The following is a 23,222-nucleotide window of genomic DNA, read 5'->3' on the forward strand; positions in this document are numbered from 1 at the left end:
AGGCCTTAATTACCTAGGTGCTGAGGCCAAATTCAAGTGGAAAAACAGGACCTTCGCTCACAGGTGCACTTCTCTTGTAGGAAGACTCCTGGCTCCCAGGGAGCCAGCAGGAAGGTGTGCCCAGGAGAGTGTCCTCTCCCGACAAGACACCCACAGGGAGTAAATGAAAAACCTAACTCTCCACTCAACTGTGGAGAATGTCCTGTCCATTGGCTAGATCTGGGTAGGGGTTTAAAGTTTATGGCCTGTATTGTCCTTGGCTGGTGCCATAGTTTGAGCGGGACCCCTGGGCCCAAATCTGCCTATCATAATATTCTTCCTGTAGGTTTCTAGGACCCTCTGGATCCTTCTACTTTGTTATTCTCCCATGCTTCTCTCATCTATAGTCCCAATAGGATGCCCTCCCCTCTGTCCCAGTTTCCTGGTAAGTGAAGGCTTTCATGGGACATGCCCCTTGGGCTAGTATGCAGATTAAGTGAGTTGAGTGGAGAGTGGGGTATGGGTATGAGTTTCACAGGTATGGTACCCCATATTTGACCATGTCCCCTGGAGGGGGAGACCTGGTGGCACTCAGAGGAAGGACAGCAGGTTACCAAGAAGAGACTTGATACCCTATGAGCATATACAGGGGGAGGAGGTCCCCCTCAGGAACAGTCATAGGGGAGGGGAGTAAGGGGAAAATGGGAGGGAGGGAAGAATGGGAGGATACAAGGGATGGGATAACCATTGAGATGTAACAAGAAGAAATTAGTAATAATAATAATAATAATAATAATAATAATAATAATAATAATAATAATAATAAAAGAAAAACCTAACTCTCACATTGTTCCCTGAGGGCTGGAGTGTAATACCTAGTCTAGGTGTAAGAGTGGGAGTGGGGAGGGACGAGGGACAGGGAGTCTGTTTCTGTGCGTATATCTAGTCAACAGCCTTTAAAAAAAAAAAAAGCTCTATTTGTTGGGAGCAGCAGACATATTTGGAGTTTACTGTCCTAGCATGCAAACTGAAGAGCAGTGAGTCGGGAGGCGCAGGTGGGCTGAAGAGGCACAGAGAAAGGGTACATTCTACTCTGAAAAACAGGTGTTGAGGAGGAAGGAGAAAAGGTGACAGCGATGGGGAAGCCCTGTCAGAGTGGGGCTCCCAGAGAGTCGGGGGTCGGCGGGTAAGGGGGCGCCAAGGTTGCTCTGGTTAGAGCTTGGAATTACATATTTGGATTAGGGTTTGATGTGTTTTGACGGAATAGAAAATTTCTGTATGTGTCCAGATAATAAGACGAGGAGGTTTTGGAACGAGCAGGCATTACAAGTTTCCTTTGTTTGTTTGGACGTGTGTATGAAGGTCTCTGTGTAAGTGTATGCCACATGAGTGCAGTGCCTGTAGAGGCCAGAAGAGGGCATCAGATCAACGGGAGCTGCAGTAACAGGCAGTTGTGAGCCTTATGACATGGGTGCTGAGAACCAAAGCAGCAAGCTCTTGTAACTTCTGAGTCATCTCTCCAGCCCCAAAGGCCATTTTAAAAATATTTTAAATCTTTTTACATATACATTTATATTGTTACACATACATAAAATGAACTACACATTGCAGGAAGAACCATGAAACAATCAGGAATTATATTAATGCTACATTCATAGTGTTTTGGCTGTTTGTATTTGGCAACCTTGAAGAAAACATCTTTCCTATCTTGGTGAGTCTCAAATTCTGAACGTAAACCAACATCTATCATTATCTCATCTCTATCAACGTAAAACAACTATCTAGACCTAAAAACACCGTAACCCCTAAACAACTAAGCTTAATTGTAAAACTGAACTATCTGCTCTTCCACCCCATCAGAGACTTGAGAAGAAATGAAATTGATTACCTGAGTAAACAGGAAGTGTGGATTATCAGCTTCCAAATTGAAAAAAAAAAAAGATAGAGACAGTTAGCTGCCTGATGGCCATTTTAATCCTTCTCAGTTTCACTTCCTGGTGACAACAAAGCACTCAAATACATGAGCCTATGGGGGCCGATCTCATTCAAACCACCATAGCCTGTTTCGTGTACCTGTAACGCTGGCACTGGGACGGAGGCAGGAGGACCAGACACTAAGGTTATCCTCAACTACAGAGCGAGTTTGATGCCAGGCTGGGCTACAAGTAACCCTGCCTACCATCATGGAAGACCTGTGGTCCCAAGCTTGTATTTAGGGAGGACCCGGATGGAAACAGTGTCTTCTGCCCATGACCGGATTGCGTGTGCAGAACGCAGCAGCTTTGGTTTCCTACAAGTCCCGCATAAGATCAAGGCAGCCGATATCCCAGCAGGGGGATGGCTCACCACCTCCCATGGCCAGCTAAGGAGCCGCAGAGAGTCCCCGGCTGGAGGAGGAAGGGCTGGAGTCCTCAAGGGTGCAGCCTCTGGTAGATTGTCTGTGCTTTCTCCAGTGGATGCCCATAAACGCTAGAGTGTATTAGCAGTATAAACTGTACTCAGTAGGAGATACAGATAGAGATAGATACAGATACAGAAACAGAAACAGATACAGATATAGATAAAAGGACACAAAGTTGAAAAGAGCTGAGAAGGTGGAGATGGGACCTGGGGGAGTTCGGGAGAGGAACAGAGGAGTGAGGGCATCAAAATTACATTATAGGCAAGTATGGAATTACCAATAATTAATAAAAAAATATTATCTATATATGCATGTGTGGAAATAAATGAACGCATTTCAAAAAAGAGATACTACCTCAAAAAGCAAAAGCAAAACAACAGTAGAAAATAGCTAAATTTTAGTGTCACCACCGCCTAGCTGCATTCAAATGACAGAAGTTTTCTACATATGCCTCAAACTGGTGTAAAAACTAAATTACTTCCCTGATAGCTCTGCCATCCGTCAGATGACTTATGATGTCTGTAATTTTCCTATAAATTAGATATTGTATAAACACATAATATAATGTATAAGTATATGTGTCTATGTTTTATTGTTCACATTATATACAACATAATGTATTGTGTTATTAAACGTATATAAGATATAGTATCTACTAATATACAATACATAATATGTAAATATATTATATGAAGTACAGCTATAATGCACACACACACACTTCTGTCTTTTCCTGGTTTTAACTGATAATTAGGTGACATCAGACCATGTATCTCTCCTTCTACAACTTCCTTTAATATTTATCATCATCATCATCATCATTAATTATTCTGTGTGTGTGTGTGTGTGTGTGTGCATCTTCCATAGCATGATGTAGGAGTCAGAGGACAAATTTTGAGAGTCAGTTTATCTTTTCACTTTCTTTTTTTTTTTTTTTTTTTTTTTTTTTTTTGGTTTTTCGAGACAGGGTCTCTCTGTGTAGCCTTGGCTGTCCTAGACTCACTTTGTAGACCAGGCTGGCCTCGAACTCACAGCGATCCACCTGCCTCTGCCTCCCGAGTGCTGGGATTAAAGGCGTGCACCACCACGCCCGGCTTCTTTTCACTTTCTTGAGGAGGCCAAGTCTCTCTCACTTCTCTGCAGTCGGCTGCAAGCTGGGCGGCCTGAGAGCTTCTAGGCAAGTCTCCCCTCTGCCTCCTGTGGAACGCTGTATCCAGCTTTTTTTTACATGGGTTCTGGTTATTCAATTCAGTTTTCCAGGACTGGCTAGCAAGTACTTTTACCTGCCGTGAAACTTGCTTTTACCCCTCTTGTTTTAAATTTTATTCTTGGTTGGTAGATATAGCTCTGATTTAAGTCATTTAACATGAGAATTGTTTTCTATTATATGAGTATTCCAGAAACCCAACCCCTTCCCCTCTCTCTCTCTCTCTGCTTATAGCATTTCAGCTGTTTCTGAATCTTTGCTGTAGAAATAGCTAATACTGCATCTTCTAAAAATTGTTTTTATTTATTTATTTATTTTTATTTTGGCTTTTCGAGACAGGGTTGCTCTGTGTAGCACTGGCTGTCCTGAACTCACTTTGTAGACCAGACTGTCCTCGAACTCACAGAGATCCTCCTGCCTCTGCCTCCAGAGTGCTGGGACTACAGGAGCATGCCAGTGTGCCCAGCTTTTAAAATAATGATTTGTAAAAATTTATTTATTTTATTTTCTCTGTAGGAGCGTTTTACTTGAATGGGTGTACGTGCACCACATTGGTGTCTTCAGGGACCAAAAGAGGGCATTGGTGGCGTCTTCTGGAAGTTACAGATGTCTACAAACCACTGTGTGGATGCTGAGAATTGAACCCGGGTCCTTGGCAAAAGCAACAAGGAATCTTAACTGCTGAGCTACCTCTTCAGCCTCCAGACTCCGTCTTACACTAATCTATATGAATATGATGAGGCCAACCTGGGCTACCCTAAAAATAAAAAAACAACTAGGGCAATATTAGCTTGATGAGGGAATTAGCTTATTAAGGGTTAACTTAAGGGCAGCATCTGCCATTCACCCCTTACCTGCCTCCTCTCTCTCCCTTCACCTTTTGCACACCTATTTTATTTATTTATTTATTTTAATTTTTTGAGACAAGGTTTCACTATACGGCCCTGGGCAGCCTGGAGCTCGCTAAGACCTACTTGCCTCTGTTTGCTGAGTGCTGAGATTAAAGGTGGGCACCACCATACCCAGCAGACACTTAACTTCATTTAAATTACTTATTTGACTCCCCCGACCCCCGGCCAATGTGTGTGTGATGTGTGGTGAGTCTGTATGATGTACGTGGAGACGTATGGTGTGGTGTGTGTGTGTGCAGTGTGTGTGTGTGTCTGTGTGTGTGTGTGTATAGTGTAGTGTGTGTGTGCATGTGAGACATATGGTGTGGTGTGTGTAGTATGTGTGTGTGTCTAGTATAGTGTGTGGTGTGTGTATGTATGATGTATGTGGGGACGTATGGTGTTGTGTGTGTATGTGCAGTGTGTGTGTGTGTCTGTGTGTGTATAGTGTAGTGTGTGTGTGCATGTGAGACATATGGTGTGGTGTGTGTATGTGTAGTATGTGTGTGTGTGTGTCTGTGTGTGTATAGTGTAGTGTGTGTGTGCATGTGAGACATATGGTGTGGTGTGTGTATGTGTAGTATGTGTGTGTGTGTGTCTGTGTGTGTATCTAGTGTAGTGTGTGTGCGTGTGAGATGTATGGTGTGGTGTGTGTATGCGTAGTATGTGTGTGTGTCTAGTATAGTGTGGTGTGTGTGTGTGTATGATGTGTGTGGTGAGTCTGTGTGTGTGAGAGATGTGTGGTGTGATATGTGTAGTGGGGTGTGTGTGTGTGTGTGTGATGTATGGTTAGTCTGTATGTGTGTGAGAAATGTGTGGTGGGGTGGGTGTGTGTAGTATAGTGTGTGTATGTGTGTGATGTGTGGTGAGTCTGTGTGTGTGAGAGAGATGTGTGGCATGGTATGGTGTGTGTGTGTGTGTGTGTGTGTGTGTGTGTGTGTGTGTGTGTATGACGTGTGGTGAGTCTGTGAGATGTGGTGTGTGTGTGTGTGTGTGTGTGTGCTGTATGTACCTCTTAGAGCAGTCGTGTGCACATATGTATGTGCACGTGGAGGCCAGAGGTCAACTTTTGGGTATCTTCCTACCTTATGGTTTGAGGTGTGGCCTCTCACTACGCTAAGCAGTCTGTTTGTTTTAGCCCCTCTCCCCACCTAGTGTTGGGGTTAACAAGAAGCTGGAACCCCAGGATTTTATACCAAACCCTAGGTTTCTTCAATATGGAGGACTCAGTGGACCAAATAGTTCTTATCAGTAAAAAAACCCACCTAACAGAACCTCTATGTGTGTAGTAGTTTAGCAAACAGCATGCTCTTTGTAAAATGTCATTACAGCCCTAACGTGCTGGCACAGGAAAAGCCCAGCTCTGTTTCAGTCCTCAGCCTATTACATAGCCAAGGCCCAGCGCACAGACGCTTCTCCTAGCACAGCCCTGCTAAGTACACCACCCTGAACTACACAGCACTGTAATCCCAGCACATGGGACGCTGAGATAGGGATGGTCAGGAGTTCAGGGTGGTCCTCAAAACCAACCAACCAAAACCCAAACAGGGTAGGAAAGAAAGATACGAATCAAGAATATATCAAGATATGTTTAAAAAAAATTTGGCAGGAGGAGTGTAAATTCCAGGCTAGCCTGGCTATAATAACATGCCACAACAGCACAACAGAATATTTGTCTAGCTTAAAGCCTTGTGGCTCCAAATGGTATAATACACACACACACTTCTTTCCCCTCCCGCAAGGTGAAGGATGTAGTTCTATTTGTAGATTGTTTGCCTAGTGTGCAAAAATGCCTTATGTGCGACCCCCAGGGCCACATAAACTGGTCTTACAGCACGGTTACTGCAGCCTTCAGGAGAAGAGACAAAAGGAGAAGAATCGGGAGTTCAAGGCCGCGCTGGGTGTGGTGGCCCAGAAGGCCTTTGCAACGTGCCCATTCACGTCGACCTATTTCCCACCCTGTTTTAGGGATTCTATTCCTTGGTGATAAAACACGGTGACCAAAAGCAGCCTGAAGAGCAAAGGGTTTCGTTCTGCTTACAGCTCTCAGGTCACAGTCCATCACTGAGGGAAGTCAAAGCAGGAGTTCGAGCCGGGTACCTGGAGGCAGGACCTGAAGCAGAGGCTGTCGGGAAACACTGCTTCCTGGCTTCTCTCTGTGGCTTACTCATCTACCGAGGACCACCTGCCTAGGCTGGCCCCGCCCGCCCCGGCCCCGGCCCCGCCCCCCGCCCCCCCCGCCCCCCCCCGCGGCCCCCCTCCACCCCCCCCCCCCCCCCCCCCCGCCTCCGCAGTCTGGGTCCGTCCGTCCACACCAATGGCTAATCAAGAAAACACACTGGGGACTTGCCTACAGGCCAATTTTAGGGAGGGATTTTCTCAGTCCCTATTCCTGAAAGACTCTAGCTTCCCCCTGGAGGGGCTGCCTTGCCAGGCCACCATGGTAGAGAATAGGCTCAGTCTTGATGGGACCTGATATACTGGGATGGGTAGGTGGAGAGGGGAGCTCCCCTTTCTGATGGGAGAGGGATGCGGGGAAGACGGAGAAGACGGAGGGAGGGAGGGAGGGAGGGAGGGAGGGAGGGTGAGACTGAGAGGAGAGGAGGAAAGGGACGACCATTGGGATGTAAAGTGAATAAATAATAAATTTCTTTCTTTCTTTCTTTTTTTAAAAAAAATGATTATTTATTTATTTATTTATTTATTTATTTATTTATTAAATACACAGCATTTTGAATGCACATAAACCTGCAGGCCAGAAGAGGACACCAGATCTCACAATAGATGGTTGTGAGCCACCATGTGGTTGCTGGGAATTGAACTCAGGACCTTTGGAAGAGCAGGCAGTGCTCTTAACCTCTGAGCCATCTCTCCAGCCCAATTAATTAATTTTTTTTTTAAAGCTCGCCCTTTGGCTACCCTAATTAACATGCCCAATCAAAACTAACTCACTCATCTTAATGAGGGTTTCTTCCTTTTCTTTTATAAACTGTCACTTGCCTGTGGGCCAAGTCTGCCTTATCCAAAGGCAGTGCTTTGTCCCTTTGGAGCAAACATCCCCTCTCCTTCTTCCCTGCCCCGCTTCCTCCTCTCGCTCGCTCGTCTTCTATCCCATGCCTTTGTCCCACTGGAGCAAATAAGTCTCCTTTGTGCTGCGAACTTGGTCTTGGTATGTCTTGTGCAGACTACAATCTTTTCAAACCGAACACCAAAAGAGCCCAGGCATGAAAACGTCGTGCCTGTCAGTGAACGGCACGCCTTTAATCACAGAACTCTGAGGGGCAAAGATAGGAGTGAGTTCCAGCCGGCCTAATCAACATGGTAAGAGCCTGTCTCAAAACCAACCTCAAGCCAGGGTGGTGGTGGCGCACGCCTTTAATCCCAGCACTTGAGAGGCAGAGGCAGGTGGATCTCTCTGAGTTTTAGGCCAGCCTAATCAACACAGTGAGATCCTGTCTCAAAACCAACCAAGCAAAGTGCCTTGAGGACAGCTGCCAGGTGAACCATTCCCAACGGAGGTCACCACTGCCTGCAATGGATAGATAGTGTCATCCTGGCAAGGGTGTGGAGCAAGGGGGACACTCCGCCATTGCTGATGGGAGTCCAAACTTGTACAGTCATTTTGGAAATCAACTTGGCACTTTCTCAGAAAACTGCGACTAGATCTACCTCAAGACCCAACTACACCACTCCTGGGCATATACCTAAAAGATGCTCCACCATACCACGAGGACACTCGCTCAGCTGTGTTCATAGAAGCTTTATTTGTAATAGCCAGAAACTGGAAACAACCTAGATGTCCCTCAACCAAAGGATGGATAAAGAAAACGAGGTCCATTTACACAATGGAATACTACCCAGCTGTCAAAAACGAGGACATCATGCAATTTGCAGGCAAATGGATGGAGCTAGAAAAGATCATCCCAAGTGAGGTAACCCAGCCCCAGGAAGACACGCTTAGTATACACTCACTTATAAGCAGATTATTAGCCATAAAGTACAGGATAACCATACGACAATCCGCAGACCTGAAGAAGCTAAGTGACAAGGAGGGCTCAAGGGGAGACATGTGAATCTCACTGAGAAAAGGGAATAGGACAGATACAGTGGGTGGGTGTGGGGACACTAGTGGGCAAGGGTGGGGGTGGGAACGAGGGCAGGAATGATCAGGTGGCAGGAGGACAAAGGGGGAGAAGACTGAGAGAGAACTGAAATGGGGGGCCGTGCTGATGGGATGAGCTAGGGCAGTAGAAACTCCCCGGAATCTATGAAGGTGACCCTAGCTAAGCCTCCTAGCAATAAGGATAGGGAGCCTGAACTGTTTATGTCCTGTAACCAGGCAAGACTTCCAATGAAGATATTGGGACCCAGAGACCCAGGCCACAAAACCTTACGCCTACAATTTGTCTGGTGTACAAGACGTTCAGGGGCAAAGGAGGAGCAGAAATTGAGGGAATGGCCAATCAATGACTGGCCCAGCTTGAGACCCATGCTGTGAGAGAAAGCCCACCCCTGACACTATTAGTGATATTCTGCTCTGCTGGCGGGCAGGAACCTAGCATACCCATTATCAGAGAGGCTTCACCCAGCAACTGATGGAGACAGATGCAGAGACCCACGGCCAAACATGAGGCAGAGTTTGGGGGAGTCAGGGGAAGGAGGGGAGGAAGGATTATAGGAACCAGAAGGGTCAAGTGCACCACAAGAAAAACCTACAGAAGCAACTAAGCTGGGCCCGTGGGGGCTCACAGAAACGGAAACCCCCAACCAGGGAGCCTGCGTGAGACTGACCTAGGCTCTCTGCGCATATGTACCAGCTGTGCAGCTTGGTCCTCGTGTTGTGGGACTCCTACTAGCAAGAGCAGAGGCTGTCTCTGACTCTGTTGCCCGCCTTCGGATCCCTTTCTCCCTACTGGGCTGCCTAGACTAACCTCAGCAGGAGAAGCTGCTCCCAGTCTTACTGTAACCTGACATACCAAGGCTGGCTGATTGATGTCCATGGGAGGCCTGCCCTTTTCTGAAGAGAAAGGGAGGAGGAGTGGATGGGAGAAGGGGGAGGGGAAGGACTGAGGGGAGCGGAGGGAGAGGAAACTGAGTTTGGGATGATAATTAATTAATTTTTTAAAAAGTGCCTGCAATGAGAGAGAGAGAGAGAGAGAGAGAGAGAGAGAGAGAGAGAGAGAGAGAGAGAGAGAGGAAGCTCATCTGTGGGGTGAAAACTTAACAAGGAACCACAGCTAACTGTCTCAGCCTCTGCTGGATGTCTGTAAACTGCCAATTTGATAATTTTTGTTGTTGTTGTTGCTGTTGTTGTTTTAATTAGAAGCCTCCCCTGAAGAGGCTCCTGCTCAGGATGCTGTCTGTTGGCGGTTGAGATCATCTTCACAACAGTTGGTGATATTTGCATTTCCACTTCAAGCCATTGAGTTGTCTTGAGTGACGTGTTTTTCCTCTCATTCTTCACACTGTCCCTCTTTCACTTCCTTAGCTACGTAGAACTTATTCATCACGATGTAGTCCTGTGTATTCTTTAGTTTCCTCGTGGGTGTGACAAAAATCCTGCAGTTGAGGAAGAGGGGTTTATTTCAGCTCATGATTTTGGGGGGGATGTATCTTGGCAGCGGGAAGGTTCGGCGGTGGGAGTGCCAGGCAGCTAGGGTCACAAGGCATTCTCAGTCCAGAAGCAGAGATGAACCCTGGCGCTAAGTCTGAGGTCCCAGTCCAGTCCACTAGATGGCGCTGCAATCATTGAAAGTGGGTCTTACCTCTTACTCGTAGAGAGGCCTCTGGCGTGTCTCCTTGGTGATTCTAAATTCCGTCCCATTAACAACAACCGTTAACTATCACATCCCACTTGCTTTTGCTTGGGAGCTATGAGTTGCTTTTGTTGCTACGTTAAACACTCACTTACCACGGCCAGTATCAACGTTTGCTTCAAGTCTGCATGAGATCCTGACTCAGAGAAAAGTCATTGCTGAACCCTTCGATTTTAAGGTCAGTGTTTTGGAACACAGTGAATGCTCAATACACGTTTGTTGATAGAACAAAAAATATTGTTATCTACATGAGTAGTGTGGATCAAGTTATTACAAAAGGTAACAGTACTGACTGATGAACAGGGCCTTGCAAAGAGCTCTTCCCTGTTAATAAAAATGTCAGGAGGAAGTGTAGAGGTAAAATTAAATGTAATTTACTTTATCATATGGGCTGTCTGTTGTTGAAAACCAGTGTTCTATGTGCTGTTAATAGTTGCTGTGATATCATGTCTGGCACTACGTCTGAAAGGAAATGAAAACTTTGCTTTATGACTTCACATTCTTTTTAAAAATTATTTTTTATTTTTAAGTGTGTGTGTATGTGTGTGTGTGTGTGTGTATGTGTGTGTGTGTGTATGTGTGTGTGTGTGTGTGTGTGTGTGTGTGCAAGCACTCACATATGCATGTGGGTGTCCACAGAAGCCAGAAGAGAGAGGACATCAGATTCCCTAGAGACGGAGCTCGTGCTGGGAACCAAAGTCAGGTCCCCTGGAGGAGCAGAGCAGCGCGTGATCTGAACCACCAAGCAATCTCTCTAGACCCCATCTCCTTCTTGACCCCTGAATCCCAAGAATTCTTCAATGCCTTGGTCACTTGCAATCCGAAGGTTAAATGTAGTTTTTAAAGAACTGCATAATTGTGTAGAGGAAATTTAATTTACAATGCGGCTGCTCTGGTAAGAGATCACATCCAAAGATCTTCTAGGTCTGTGTGATCTGGCTGGAATACAAACACGCCTTTAATCCAGGAAACTGAGTCAAGCAGATGTCTAAGTTCAAGGCCAGCCTGGTATAAAGCAAGTTTCAGGTAAAGAAAAGCTTAGACCCAGGCATGATGGTACACGCCGTTACTCGCAAACAATGATGGTGAAATCAGTTTGTAGAAGGAAGCCCCCGTGTTTGAAAGTGATGTCTAATTGAGTGGCAGAAAAAGTGACAGATCAGAGAAGATTTGACCAAATAGAATATGCACAACTATCACGAGAAAAGAGAGGGAAGGGAAGACACTTAAGGGAGCAACACAGAGAATGAGGAGAGGAGGCAGTTTTAACCAGGAGAGCTTTACAGAGAGAGGGCTGCATGAAAGAGCAAGCGAGACATGAGCTTGTGAAGACAGAATGAGCCAGAGAATGAGAAGGAACCAGAAGAGTAGAGCAGATCGCTGAGCTAGTTTGAGGCCAAACAAAGCAATTCAGGGCCCAAGAGAGAGAAGCCAGATTGAATAAGTCAGCTGGGAGAAGAGTTTGAGCCAGAACAGCTGAGGAGAACCAGCCAGCCCAAGTTTGAAGAACAATACAAGACAGGAAAGAGCAAACAGTTTTTCCAGAACCTTCACTTTCAGGTTTTGTTTTGTTCCCGAGAGAAAGAGAGAGAGAGAGAGAGAGAGAGAGAGAGAGAGAGAGAGAGAGAGAGAGAGAGAGAGAGAGAGAGAGAGAACTGTAGAATTGGTCCATAGAGCAAAGGAAAAAAGCATTCTTCTTGGCATAGGAACTGACTCTGCCACTGGCCAGTTGTATGCCTGAGAGCAAAGCTTGAGCTCTGCGCTTCCCTGATCTGCACCATGCAGATGCTACAGGGAAGCTAAGGGGGATGTTATTGTGGGGTTGTGAATGGGAGTTTGAGATGAGGATGCTCTGTGTAATGAATATGAAGAGCGTGCTGCTGCAAGCCAGCAGTGGGAGCACATAGCCGCAGCCTCTGCACCTGAGCTCAAGGCCAGCCTAAGCTACAGCAGGACACTCTGTCCCTAAGCGTCACAAGTATCTAAGGCCAGGGAAGGCCTGGCATCTTGGAACAACTTTCTCTCTCTCTCTCTCTCGCTCTCTCTCTCTCTCTCTCTTTTTAAGATTTATTTATTTATTTATTATGTATACAGATTTTGTTATAGATGGTTGGGAGCCAACATGTGGTTGCTGGGAGTTGAACTCATGACCTTTGGAAGAGCAGTCAGTGCTCTTACCCTCTGAGCCATCTCTCCAGGCCCTGAACAACTTTCTCTTGTCAGCCTTCACTAATACAAAATTCTTTCGAGACAATCTTACTGTTTAGGTTAAAAACAGCCTCAAACTCAAGATCCTCCCAAAGTGCTCCTGAGTTCGGGAGCATAGATATGCATTATTGCACCCAGTTAAACTTAAATTTTATGTTGTGAATATGCTTCTGTTTTTATTACTTTATCGTGTGTGTGTGTGTGTGTGTGTGTGTGTGTGTGTGTGTGTGTGTGTGTGGCCACGAGTGCCATGGCTCTCCTGCGAGGTCAGAGGACAATTTGTGGGAGCTGCTTATTTCCTTTCACAGTGTAGGGACCCAGTGATGGAACTCAGGTTCTTAGGCTTGGTGGCAAGCACCTTTGCCTGCTGAGTCATCTTGCTAGCCCGACTTCGATATTTTTGTCGTGAAGACTGAATTTGGTGGTGCCCGTCCATCTCGTGTTTTATTTGTTTGTTTGTTTGTTTGTTTGTTTTTTAAGACGTGCATTTTCTCTAATTAGCTGCTTCTCCTAAAACAAGAGGATTGGGGTGGAGAACTTTCTCTGTTGAGCTCTGGTTTGTTCTGGGGACGGAGCTCAGCTGCAGAGTACCTGCCCAGCAAACACAGGGCCCTGACTCTGATTCTCAGTACTGAAAGGGGAGGAGGGAGAATTCACACGTCTTAATTTTTTTTTTTCAGCGTGTGTGATGCGCTGACTTTACACATTCAGGAAGATATGCAATCTTTAATACGAATCCCCAAAAGCTGAAACTACACCACCCCAAACCCTCACTAACAGCCACTTCCTATTTTCTCTTGCCCCACCACCACCCTCTTTCAGTTTTTCTGCATTTGCCACAAGTGTGTGTGTGTGTGTGTGTGTGTGTGTGTGTGTGTGTTGGTTCAGGGTCTTGGCAGGTAGCTCAGGCCTTGGACTGGCTTTGAACTCGTTATTCAGCCCGGTCTGGCCTTGAACTTGCAACTCTCTGCGTTGGCTTCCCAAGCACCAGGTTTACAAGCAGGTGGCATCACTCACAGCTGAGTATCATCCATAGATGGAACCACAAAATATGGGATCCTATGTGCCTGCCTCTTCACAACCCATCTTTTTGGTTGTGAGCCTGGACCTTTAACAGCCGAGTGGTCTCTGGAGCCATCTTTCCAGCCTGCTTTCTCCGTCTTGTATCATGTTTATGAAAGTGTCATGTTGCACTGTGTGTGGGGACTTTATTCCCTTGTATTGATTATATGCTAGTGTGTGAACACACCAAATTTGACTTGCCCATTCAGTTTTATTTGGGTTGCTTCACTTTTATGCCTCCTCAAGGCAGAAGAGTTAACATGCGAACAGCTTTCCATATGCGACTTTCACGTTAGTTTCTCTTTTCAGGTTAAAGAGTGACATACTAGGGGGTCTCCCCTTACATCACCGGACTGCGCTAATTTCCCTTTTGAAGCCGCGGTCGCACTTGCGCACGTTCGTAAGGCCGGCAAATCCTGAGGGGCGGGGAAATGCAACCAATCCACGAGTGTGTCCGGAAAGCGGCGCTCCGCAGTGGTTGATGAAGTCTGATGACGTCCCCGCCCTCCAATCCTCACGCGAAGGGCTGGGCTGGAGTCAGCTGCTGAAACCACATGACCCGAGCCTGGCGCCGGAAGCTACCTACCCCGTAGACAGCTCCCCCGGCACCTACGGCTGCGATGGTGAGTGAGGACGCATGCGCGGGCGTGCAAACCTGGGGTTCCGCGTCCCCGATCCCCCCCCCACACACACACCAAGCTTCGGTTGCCCCCTTATGGCGTGCACTCCGCTGTCACCTCCAGTCCACTCTGAGCCCGAGAGGGAACGGAGATGGGAGGGAGGCGACTGGGAGGGCTGGAGAAGGCTCTGCTACCGGGTGTTCGGAGGCTGGGGAGTAATCTAGATGGCACAGGGGCGGGGCCCAAGGGGATTGGAGTGGAAGGGGCCATGGGGAGGGGCTGTGGGGCTAGGAAGTCCTCCTGGGTCGTCTGCGTGACGAGTATAAGACCCGGGGGTGGGTGGGGGAGGGGGTGCGCCGGAATAGTGACCACAGATGGAGACATAGTGTCACAAGACATTTAGCGGGTCTGGAAGGATCACGTCTAGGAGGGCAATGGGCTTACAAGGGTATCATGTTTCTCACCCCTTGCCTCTTTACCCGCTAGACTTCTGCACTGACTCAGGGGCTGGAGCGAATCCCTGACCAGCTTGGCTACCTGGTGCTAAGCGAAGGTGCAGTCCTGGCGGTGCGTTGTGGGAAAGCGAGGCGTGGGACGGGCGCGGGGTCCTTTTGGGACACATGGCCTAGAAGTCCCATCAAATACTGTCTAGTTTCTCCCAGTTTTCTGTTTTCTTGATCTCTGTCTGGTTCCCCAGTACTGCATAAAACCAAACACGATGAACGTAACCTGTAATCCCAGCTCTTGGAAGGTGGAGACAGGCAGATAGCCGGGCATGGTGACGCACGCCTTTAATTCCAGCACTTGGGAGGCAGAGGCAGGCAGATCACTGAGTTTGAGGTCAGCCTGGTCTAAAAGCGAGTCCAGGACAGCCAAGGCTACACAGAGAGACCCTGTCTAAGAAAAAAATAAAAAAAAGTTCAACATCATCCTTGGCTAGACATATCAAGTTCAGTTCCAGTTCTAGCCTGGACTACATGTAAACCCTGCCTCAAAAAACAACTTTAAAAGCCGGGCGTGGTGGCGCATGCCTTTAATCCCAGCACTCGGGAGGCAGAGGCAGGCGGATCGCTGTGAGTTCGAGGCCAGCCTGGTCTACAAAGTGAGTCCAGGACAGTCAAGGCTACACAGAGAAACCCTGTCTCGAAAAACCAAAAAAAAAAAAAAAACTTAAAAAAAATCAATGTCATACAATTAGTTACCAGTGTGTTGATAACGGATTACTTGTAGTATGTTATTATTTTGTAGATCTTTAAAACTCAGTGTCTGTGTGTGTGGTGCATAAGGGTGTCTAGTGGGTGAAGGTCAGAGGTCATCCTCCCGGAGTGAGGTCTCCTTCTACCACGTGGGTCCTGAGGATTGATCTCAGGGCACCAGGCATTGAAGCAAGTGCTCTTGCTCTGAGCCATTTGACCTGCCCCTAGAACCTTTTTTGTTGTAAGACGTCTTTAGAGGCGGGAGTTGAGCTGAGCTGAGTTGTAAGGGCAGGGTTGCGAAGGGGGAAGGAAAAGGCCACCCGGGGCTGGGAGCTGGTGCCCGATGCCTGGCTGGGTTGGTTGTGGGTGTGTGTTGAAACGGTTTGCACAGGAAGGATGGTGTGGTTAAAGTGATAATGGAGAACTTCCCATGGCTTGCTTCAACGTCTTTGCACCAATCTTGAGGGTCACTTAAAGGGTTTTAAAACAAAATGGAGCTGGGCGTGGTGGCGCACAGTTTTAATCCCAGCGCTCGGGCGTCAGAGGCAGGCGGATCGCTGTGAGTTTGAGGCCAGCCTGGTCTACAAAGCAGGTCCAGGACAGCCAAGGCTACACAGAGAAACCCTGTCTTGAAAAACCAAAACCAAACCCCCAAAATGGTGTACACAGAAATGGTGTAGCAAGACTGGTCCAGGATAGTTTAGGTAGGAAATAGGCTGGTAGCAACGAGGAGCAAGGGCAGAAGACATTGGATTTATTTTCTAGGGTCTGCACACAGGTATGTGTGTCCATACATGTGCTGAGGCCAGTGTAGAGCATTATAGAGGCCTGCTCTTACCACTCTCTTCCTTATTCTTTGAGGCAGGGTCTCTCACTTAGCCTGGAGCTAAGCTGGCAGACCTCAACAAGCCTCAGCAACCAACCTATCTGGACCGTCACACACAGTCCTGGGGTTAATTATGAGTTCGAGTGTGGCCGTGCCTGGCTGGGGATTTGAACTCAGGTCCTCTTGCTTGTGCAGCAAGTGCTCTTATCCACTAAGCCATCTCCACAGCCCAGACAGAGATCACATCACAGAGGTGTTCATATGTGTTGGCAGTAACTAGGTAAAAGTACTTCTGCACGTCCATTACCTTTCTGAATACTCATCCAGTAGGACTTTGAACTGGGAAAACCAGAAAGACGCCAGGGTGCCTGAACAAGTAAGAAATCCAGAAAGGAGTTGACCAAGGCGGCAGCTAAGGGAAATGTTGGTGGCCCGTGGACACTGATAGCAGTTATATGGCACATTCACTATGCAGGCAGGGTTTTAACGTGCTCTCGCTTTCTCATGAAACTTTCACAAGCCCATAAAACAGGTCTTGCTGATTCCAATACACAGATGGAGAAACTGAGAGCAAAAGGGACCAAATCTAGTAAAGGCCCCATTTAGAAGTGGTGGGAACCGGGAGTTGAGACAGTCTGCACTGCTGTCCAGAGGAATAGCCAGAGGGAAAGCTTCAAAGATGCCGTGGGTGTTTCAGCTTCAAAGCCTACACACAGGACAAGTGGGAAGATGGGGAGCAGGTGGAACCTTTAAAGACTGGGCAGTTGGCTTGGGGGACAGGGCGTGGAACATCTGCCTAGAATCCTAGGTGAGGCGCTGGGGGCGTGACAGATCACTTGGTGAACACAGCCAAGGTTTTGGTCCCCAGCATGGCTAGCGGGAGAGTTGCTCTCGGCAGTGAAGCCTGGTATTTCAGGGTGAGCAACGGTGGCACAAGGGAAGGCAACACCATCATAGAGAGGTTTAGATGGGATTTCCCCAAAGCTGGGCCACTTGGGACTGTGGGAAGGTATAAAGGGAGACCATACAAGTATGGGAACCAGCCGGAGGTCCTGTGCCTTGAATCTGCTAACTCTGGGCTCTCTTTGTTCCTACCGGCTTCCATCTGCATGCAGTCATCTGGAGACCTTGAGAACGATGAGCAGGCAGCCAGCGCCATCTCAGAGCTAGTCAGCACAGCCTGTGGCTTCCGGCTGCACCATGGCACCAATGTCCCTTTCAAACGCCTGTCTGGTGAGCTCCTGTCTTTGGTCACCCCCCAATTCCTCCAGGGTCCCTGGTTCAACCTGGGCCTTCAGTTTGAGACCCCTCTGGCATGAGAACAGAGTAATAAAGAGGAGAAGGGGTTCACAGCTGCCTCTCCTCCGTAAATTACAGAATTGCTTCGTCCTGTCCCATCGCAGCCGATTTTGTTGTGACCCCCCCCCCCCCACGGTGGCCGCTATTACACCCACTAACAGCTCCCTTCCCTCTCCAGTGGTCTTTGGTGAACACACGCTGCTGGTGACTGTGTCAGGACAGCGGGTGTTTGTGGTGAAGAGGCAGAACCGAGGCCGGGAGCCTATTGATGTCTGAGTTGCATGAGGCGCTGGCTGGAGAAGTGGACTGCCTGCCCCTGGGCCTGAGATGGAGGACACCGTCCCCACCGCTCTTGCTGCTGGAACCTGGAGCTGGGCGCACGCTCACCGCCTCCTCAGCCCAGCCCCAGGCACAAAGGAAAACTATGACGGGGGAATCCCCTCCTTTCTTCCCTTCCGCATAATAAACACCAGTGCAACCCTCCTGGGGCTCAGGACGTGTGCAGAATGGTTCGTTTGCGGGAGTGGGGGGTGGGGGTGGGGGTAAGGCTACACCCTGTGCCTGTCCTCAGCCCTCTAAGGAGACAACTGTACCTTGCTTCATCAGTCGGTGGGTCAAGATCACTGCCAGGCAGAAGACTGAGAATTGGAGACAGATGTGGTCGTGCACATCTGTAATCCCAGCACGTGAACATCAAGTTTTCAGATGGCCTGGGCTGGCTGCCTAGTGGTTTCAAAGCCAGGCTAAGGTGTTTCAAAAAACCGAATTAAGTAAGACTAGAACTGGAGAAGCGTGCATAGGAAGGCAGCGGTGCCGTCTCCCGGGTGGTCGACACGCAGACAAACCCGTCCTCCCTCCCAACAGCTTTAAATAGTTTTACTTCAGTTGGAAGATGGAGACAGAATAAGTTACAGCAACAGACAAAAACAAAAACCAAGAAAACAGAACTTAAAGTGCTTCAGGCTGCCAACGTAAACATGAGGGGCAGAAAGAGGCCACCTAGCTATGTCCCCCAACCCCTGAGACACGAGAGCCGTTTGTCATTGTCGTGGGTCCCTTTGCCACTACCACCCTCTAATCTCAGCCCTGCGGGTGTGTGGAAAGGAATTTCAGAGGCAGAGGAGACGGAACCGGACTGAGAATACAATGTAAACTCGGGACGAAGCGGAGGCCTGGGGTAAGGGAGCTCCTGCAACCCTTGCCCTGCTGGGGTGGGGCCAGCCCCTCCCCCCCTTACAAGAACTTGGGGGAATACTGTTGGCTGAGCTGCAGCCGTACTGCCCATTTCACAGCTTCTGCCCTCATCCCTCACCAGCAGACACAGACAGGCAGCCCCGTGGGGCCTCTCTGCCCACAGTGGGAGGCGCAGCCTAGGGACGAGGAGCCCTCCGGGGCCTTAGGGGTTCTGGAGTGTCCGGAGTGCAGTGAGCAGGCTGCTGCTACTTGACAGGCTCCACCACCAGGACTTTACACTCGCGCTTGGCAATCTTGTCTAGGGAAAGCACAGCCTTGTCCGGGGGCAGGTAGAGGGGACGACCGACGGGGGAGGCCACAGGGGGGGTGATGGCCCTGCGTTCCATCACGCTGCCTGACCTGGAAGAAGACAGAAGAGGCTGTGGGCTCTGGGAGGCCATAGCATCCCACTCCTCGCCCTGCTCCTGACCCCAACTTGGTTTTTGGTCAGCCATCAGTTGGGGGTGGGGGGTTCCCTTACCTCATGAGGTGGCTACGGGAAGGCTGTTGGTGGGAGAAGGACTGAGAACGGCCTAGGCTAGCCTGGTGCCTCTCCACCAGGTCTCTGACGGCAGGGCTGCTGGGGCTGCTCTTGCGGGACAGGGGCCGGGCCTCGGGCGGAGGGTGGGACACACTGGCGGTGAACTGGAGCTTCAGTTTCATGTGCTGGCTCAGCTGGGTGGGAAGATGCAGACCTTCACACAGACCCAGGTCGGGCTGGGCTTCCTTCCACCTTCCCTGTGCCCAGTCTTCTCGTGCTACCTCAGCCATTTCCCCTCTAGGAGCTAGAAGCCCTCACTGTTACACCCAACACTGAGCCCACCTCAAAGAGTCCCGTCCTCAGGGCCTGGAAGGCCACACTGAAGGTAAGCGCGCTGCCCTTCCGGGAGAAGCCAAGGTTGTTGAGGGGTGTATGGCAGACGATGGAGTCTAGGGCTGCCTGCATAGCACGGCGTTCCTCCTCACACAGCTGCTTTCCTGAGGACAGAAACACACAGATATCCCTGAGCACTGGACTCCTTTCCTCAGCTCCCACAGGTCTTTACCGGCACAGGAAGGGTTGGAGGAAGTGGTTAATCTGCAAAATGCTCTGTGTAGTAAACTGAGTAAATGTTATCTTTTGCTGAGAGTTGCAGACAATGGGTTAATGCTGTGCGCTGAGGTCTGCTCTAACCCGTATCATGCACTAACTGTTAATATGTATATGAGCCATGAGATGTTATTTGCTCAGTTTTAGAGAGGATAGAAACTCAGAGAGATGAATTAACTTACCCGAGGTCACACAGCTAGTAAACAGGTGCGTGGGGGGGGGGGTGCCAGAAAGCATAGGCCCAGTGTTTCTACCCCCTGCCTATCTCAGTTCCCCATCTGTGACCCCAGATGGCTACACAAGTCCCCAGCAGAGCCATCCGGGCACTACAAATCACCCACTGAGGCGGGGCTGGCCACCACTTTGAGCTGGTCTTCCTCATCCTGCCTCTTCTTCCTTTTCCCGTCCCTCCCAGGGGACAAGGTCTCAGCCTGGCAGGTGACCCACCAGCCTGTGCGTGTTCCGGGGTCCACACAAGCCTCACAGCAAGGAAGTCTTGGAGGTTGTTGAGCAGCGTGTAGGTGACAGTGAAACGCTCGTAGGTCCGAACAGGGGACTCACAAGAAGCGGTCATCACAAAGCAGGGGCGGTCTAGGCGGACACTGGGCAGGCTGAGAGCAGTGAGAGACGAAGCTGGGTATGTGTGTTAGGCAGAGGTGAGCAGGAAAGTGTCTGGTGGCTCTCCCTCACACTCACCGGTAATGGGTGTAGATGCTCTGGGTGAAGGGCAGCTTTGGGGTGGACCACTGAACCACGGCAATCAAGGGGACTTCAAGACCCTGCAGACGGAACAAAGCGAGACGTCCCATGTTCAGAGAGACCTATGGCCTTTCCCTTCCACTCTCTTGTTTTGTTTTTTTGTTTTTCGAGACAGGGTTTCTCTGTGTAGCCTTGGCTCTCCTGGACTCACTTTGTAGACCAGGTTGGCCTCAAACTCACAGCGATCCGCCTGCCTCTGCCTCCCCAGTGCTGGGATTAAAGGCGTGTGCCACTAACACCCGGCAGGTCTCATAGCCTAGACCGTCTGATCCTCCTGTTACCTCCCAAGTGCTAGGATCCCAGGCGCACGCCACTGTGCCTGATTTATGCAATGCTGAGGGCAGAACCCAAGGTTCTGTGCTCCCTCCGCGCGCACTCTACCAACTGAACGGTTCCCACTGTCGATCATTTCTGTGAACACACCAGCTCACCTCCTTGGCCCCGGGAGGGGGCTGCTCACCCCCTCTCAGCTGAAACAGGAAGTTGTGTTCCTCCAGGGCACTAAGCGGACAGGGGAAGTAGCCAGAGGTACCAGGAAGCCGGCAGAAGGAACCCATGGAGACTTCCCCAGACTGGTGACTAATACAGAAGAAAGGGAAGCAGGGTAGGAAGGAGCTGGCCATGTCCCATCTCTGTCCCCTGTCCCCCCACCCCCACCCCATTCAACAGCCGCACGTCTCTCCACAGGACCTCACCAGACATTGTCCACCAGCAGGACGGAGCCGTCGGGCATGACAGGTAGGTAACTGGCATTGAAGTTCGGGAGGATTCGGATATCCCAGATGGAGATTTCTTCCTGGGAAGAGCTATTGAGCACTGTGTGTGTGTGTGTGTGGGGGGGGGGGGGGGGATGCAGGGAGGGAAAGAAGCCCAGCTGAGCGTAGTGAGACCTCCTCATCCCCAGCCCCACCCTTAGCCTATAGCATACAGGACCCATCCCTGCTCTCCATTCCCTTGCTGCCAAATCAAGCCTTGAGGCGGCGTTATCTGCTCACCCTTGAGCACAGTCAAGTGTTTTCCAGCCACAGTGAACTGCCGGTATTTCAGAACCGGAGGGGGCAGCAGCGTCAGCAGGGTGCTCACTGCGGAAAGAGGATGAGGCAAGAAGTGAGACCACCTCACAGTTCTTCCCTTCCAATGTGGGTGCCTCCTCTAATCTATCTACTCCTCTCCGAGCTCCAGCTCTTCCCGCCCCCCTTCCCCCACCTCTCCCCCACCTTGAGCCTTGAAGGCGCTCTGTTCTCCACGGAAAGTGTCCCCAGGAGATCGAGTCTGCAGCAAGCGCAGGTAGCCTTGGTCTCTGACTTCTGGGGCCTCGACCTCTCGCTTCCACACGGTCACTACAATCTAGGCAGGTACAGGGAGCCATCGGCCCATGCTCACGAGGAGTGATAGATGGGTCTCGAAATGTCATCCGAATTTATAGGGCATCGGCTCCAGCTTTGTCACCCTACCTTGGCCTTGGGTGTCCCTGGGGGCAGTCTATCCAGCGAAACAGTGAGTGGGAAGATGACCTCATCAGTGGACACGATCGGCTCTTCCACAGGCAGCTAGGGGTTGTCAAATGGATGAAGAAGTCAGGAAGGTGTCAAAGACGCAGGAGGCTTGAACCTCTCTGCAAGACAGGCCAAGTAGTCTGTATGCCCTCCCGTCACCTGCTCCTGTCTTAGGTCACTCTGCAAGGCAGGACAATGCTGTCATCTGCCTCCTCCATCAGGTCCCTAGGGAGTCCATGCCCCAAAACTGCCTCTCTTGCTTCCAGCAAACCTTCCCCCACCCCACCCCCCGCCTCAGCCTTTGTCACCCAAAGATCCTCACCGTGGTCGCTCCCCCTGAGGTAGCAGGGCCCGGGCCGTGAGTGAGAAGGGGGCTGCAGCCTCGAAACAAACCTCCGCCCCCCGGATCCCCTCCCCCCGGGGGCTCGGCATCCTGGTCGCCGGTGCCGCCGCATCCTGGCAGGCCCCCTCCGGCGCTGACCGAGGCCAGGGCGGCCAGGGCGGTGGCCAGTTCGGTCCATGCCCCTCGGGATGCCAAGCCCGCGCCGGGCCCCGTGCCGCCCCGGCAGCGCAGCACCAGCAAGAAGCGGACCGTCTCTCCCAGGTACAGATGGTTGCGCCGGGGCAGCGCCCGGTACCGGCCCGGATCCCCAGCCAGCTCGGCGCGTGGCGGCAGCGGCACGGCCGGGAAGTACATCGAGTAGTCGCATTGGGATTCCATTGGGCGGGGAGGGAGGGCGCCGGGATCCGAGCCCGGGCCGGCGGGGGAGCCACGGGACCGGCGGGAGCTCGGCCGGCGAGTCCCGACACCAGAGGACCGCAGCTCCGCCCGGCAGCGGGAGACTCCAGCCGGGCCCGGAAACCAGGGAAACGAACCCGGAACCCAGACCCCGCGGCGCCGGAACTGGGGTGCGGGTCTGAATGACTGGAGAGAAACCGGAAGCGGAAGCAAAGGGGCGTGGCCGCCGAGGTTTCACGGAAGGGGCGAAGGATAAATAGCAGGCTGTTGAGGCACCTATAGGATACTAGACAGGCTTCTTTGGGTAGTAGTTATTTTTATTTGTTCCTGCCTCCCTCTCCCCCGCATCATTCCTTTCTTTTCCTCCCCACTCTCCCTTGCTTTCTTCCGTAACTTTTTAT

General features: G+C 50.2%; 2 protein-coding genes across 2 annotated transcripts; one reads left to right on the forward strand and one right to left on the reverse strand.

Annotated features, from left to right (window-relative positions):
- Positions 1-10,345: 10,345 nt before the first annotated feature.
- Positions 10,346-17,997, forward strand: LAMTOR4 (late endosomal/lysosomal adaptor, MAPK and MTOR activator 4). The gene is made up of 5 exons (XM_084761311.1): positions 10,346-10,471; positions 13,873-14,186; positions 14,670-14,750; positions 17,321-17,438; positions 17,683-17,997. The coding sequence occupies exons 2-5, from the start codon at positions 14,184-14,186 to the stop codon at positions 17,778-17,780; spliced, it is 300 nt and encodes a 99-aa protein (XP_084617437.1). The 5' UTR covers positions 10,346-10,471; positions 13,873-14,183; the 3' UTR covers positions 17,781-17,997.
- Positions 17,998-18,364: 367 nt separating this feature from the next.
- TRAPPC14 (trafficking protein particle complex subunit 14) lies at positions 18,365-23,008 on the reverse strand. The gene is made up of 11 exons (XM_084761294.1): positions 22,405-23,008; positions 22,041-22,136; positions 21,804-21,933; positions 21,582-21,668; positions 21,282-21,402; positions 21,018-21,165; positions 20,524-20,606; positions 20,275-20,438; positions 19,561-19,715; positions 19,219-19,412; positions 18,365-19,097 (listed from the first exon to the last, which is right to left on the reverse strand). The coding sequence occupies exons 1-11, from the start codon at positions 22,801-22,803 to the stop codon at positions 18,944-18,946; spliced, it is 1,731 nt and encodes a 576-aa protein (XP_084617420.1). The 5' UTR covers positions 22,804-23,008; the 3' UTR covers positions 18,365-18,943.
- Between the last annotated feature and the right edge of the window lie 214 nt (positions 23,009-23,222).

Source organism: Acomys minous, assembly GCF_964271855.1.
Source record: "Acomys minous genome assembly, chromosome: 16".
In the NCBI taxonomy this organism is placed as follows: Eukaryota; Metazoa; Chordata; class Mammalia; order Rodentia; family Muridae; genus Acomys; species Acomys minous.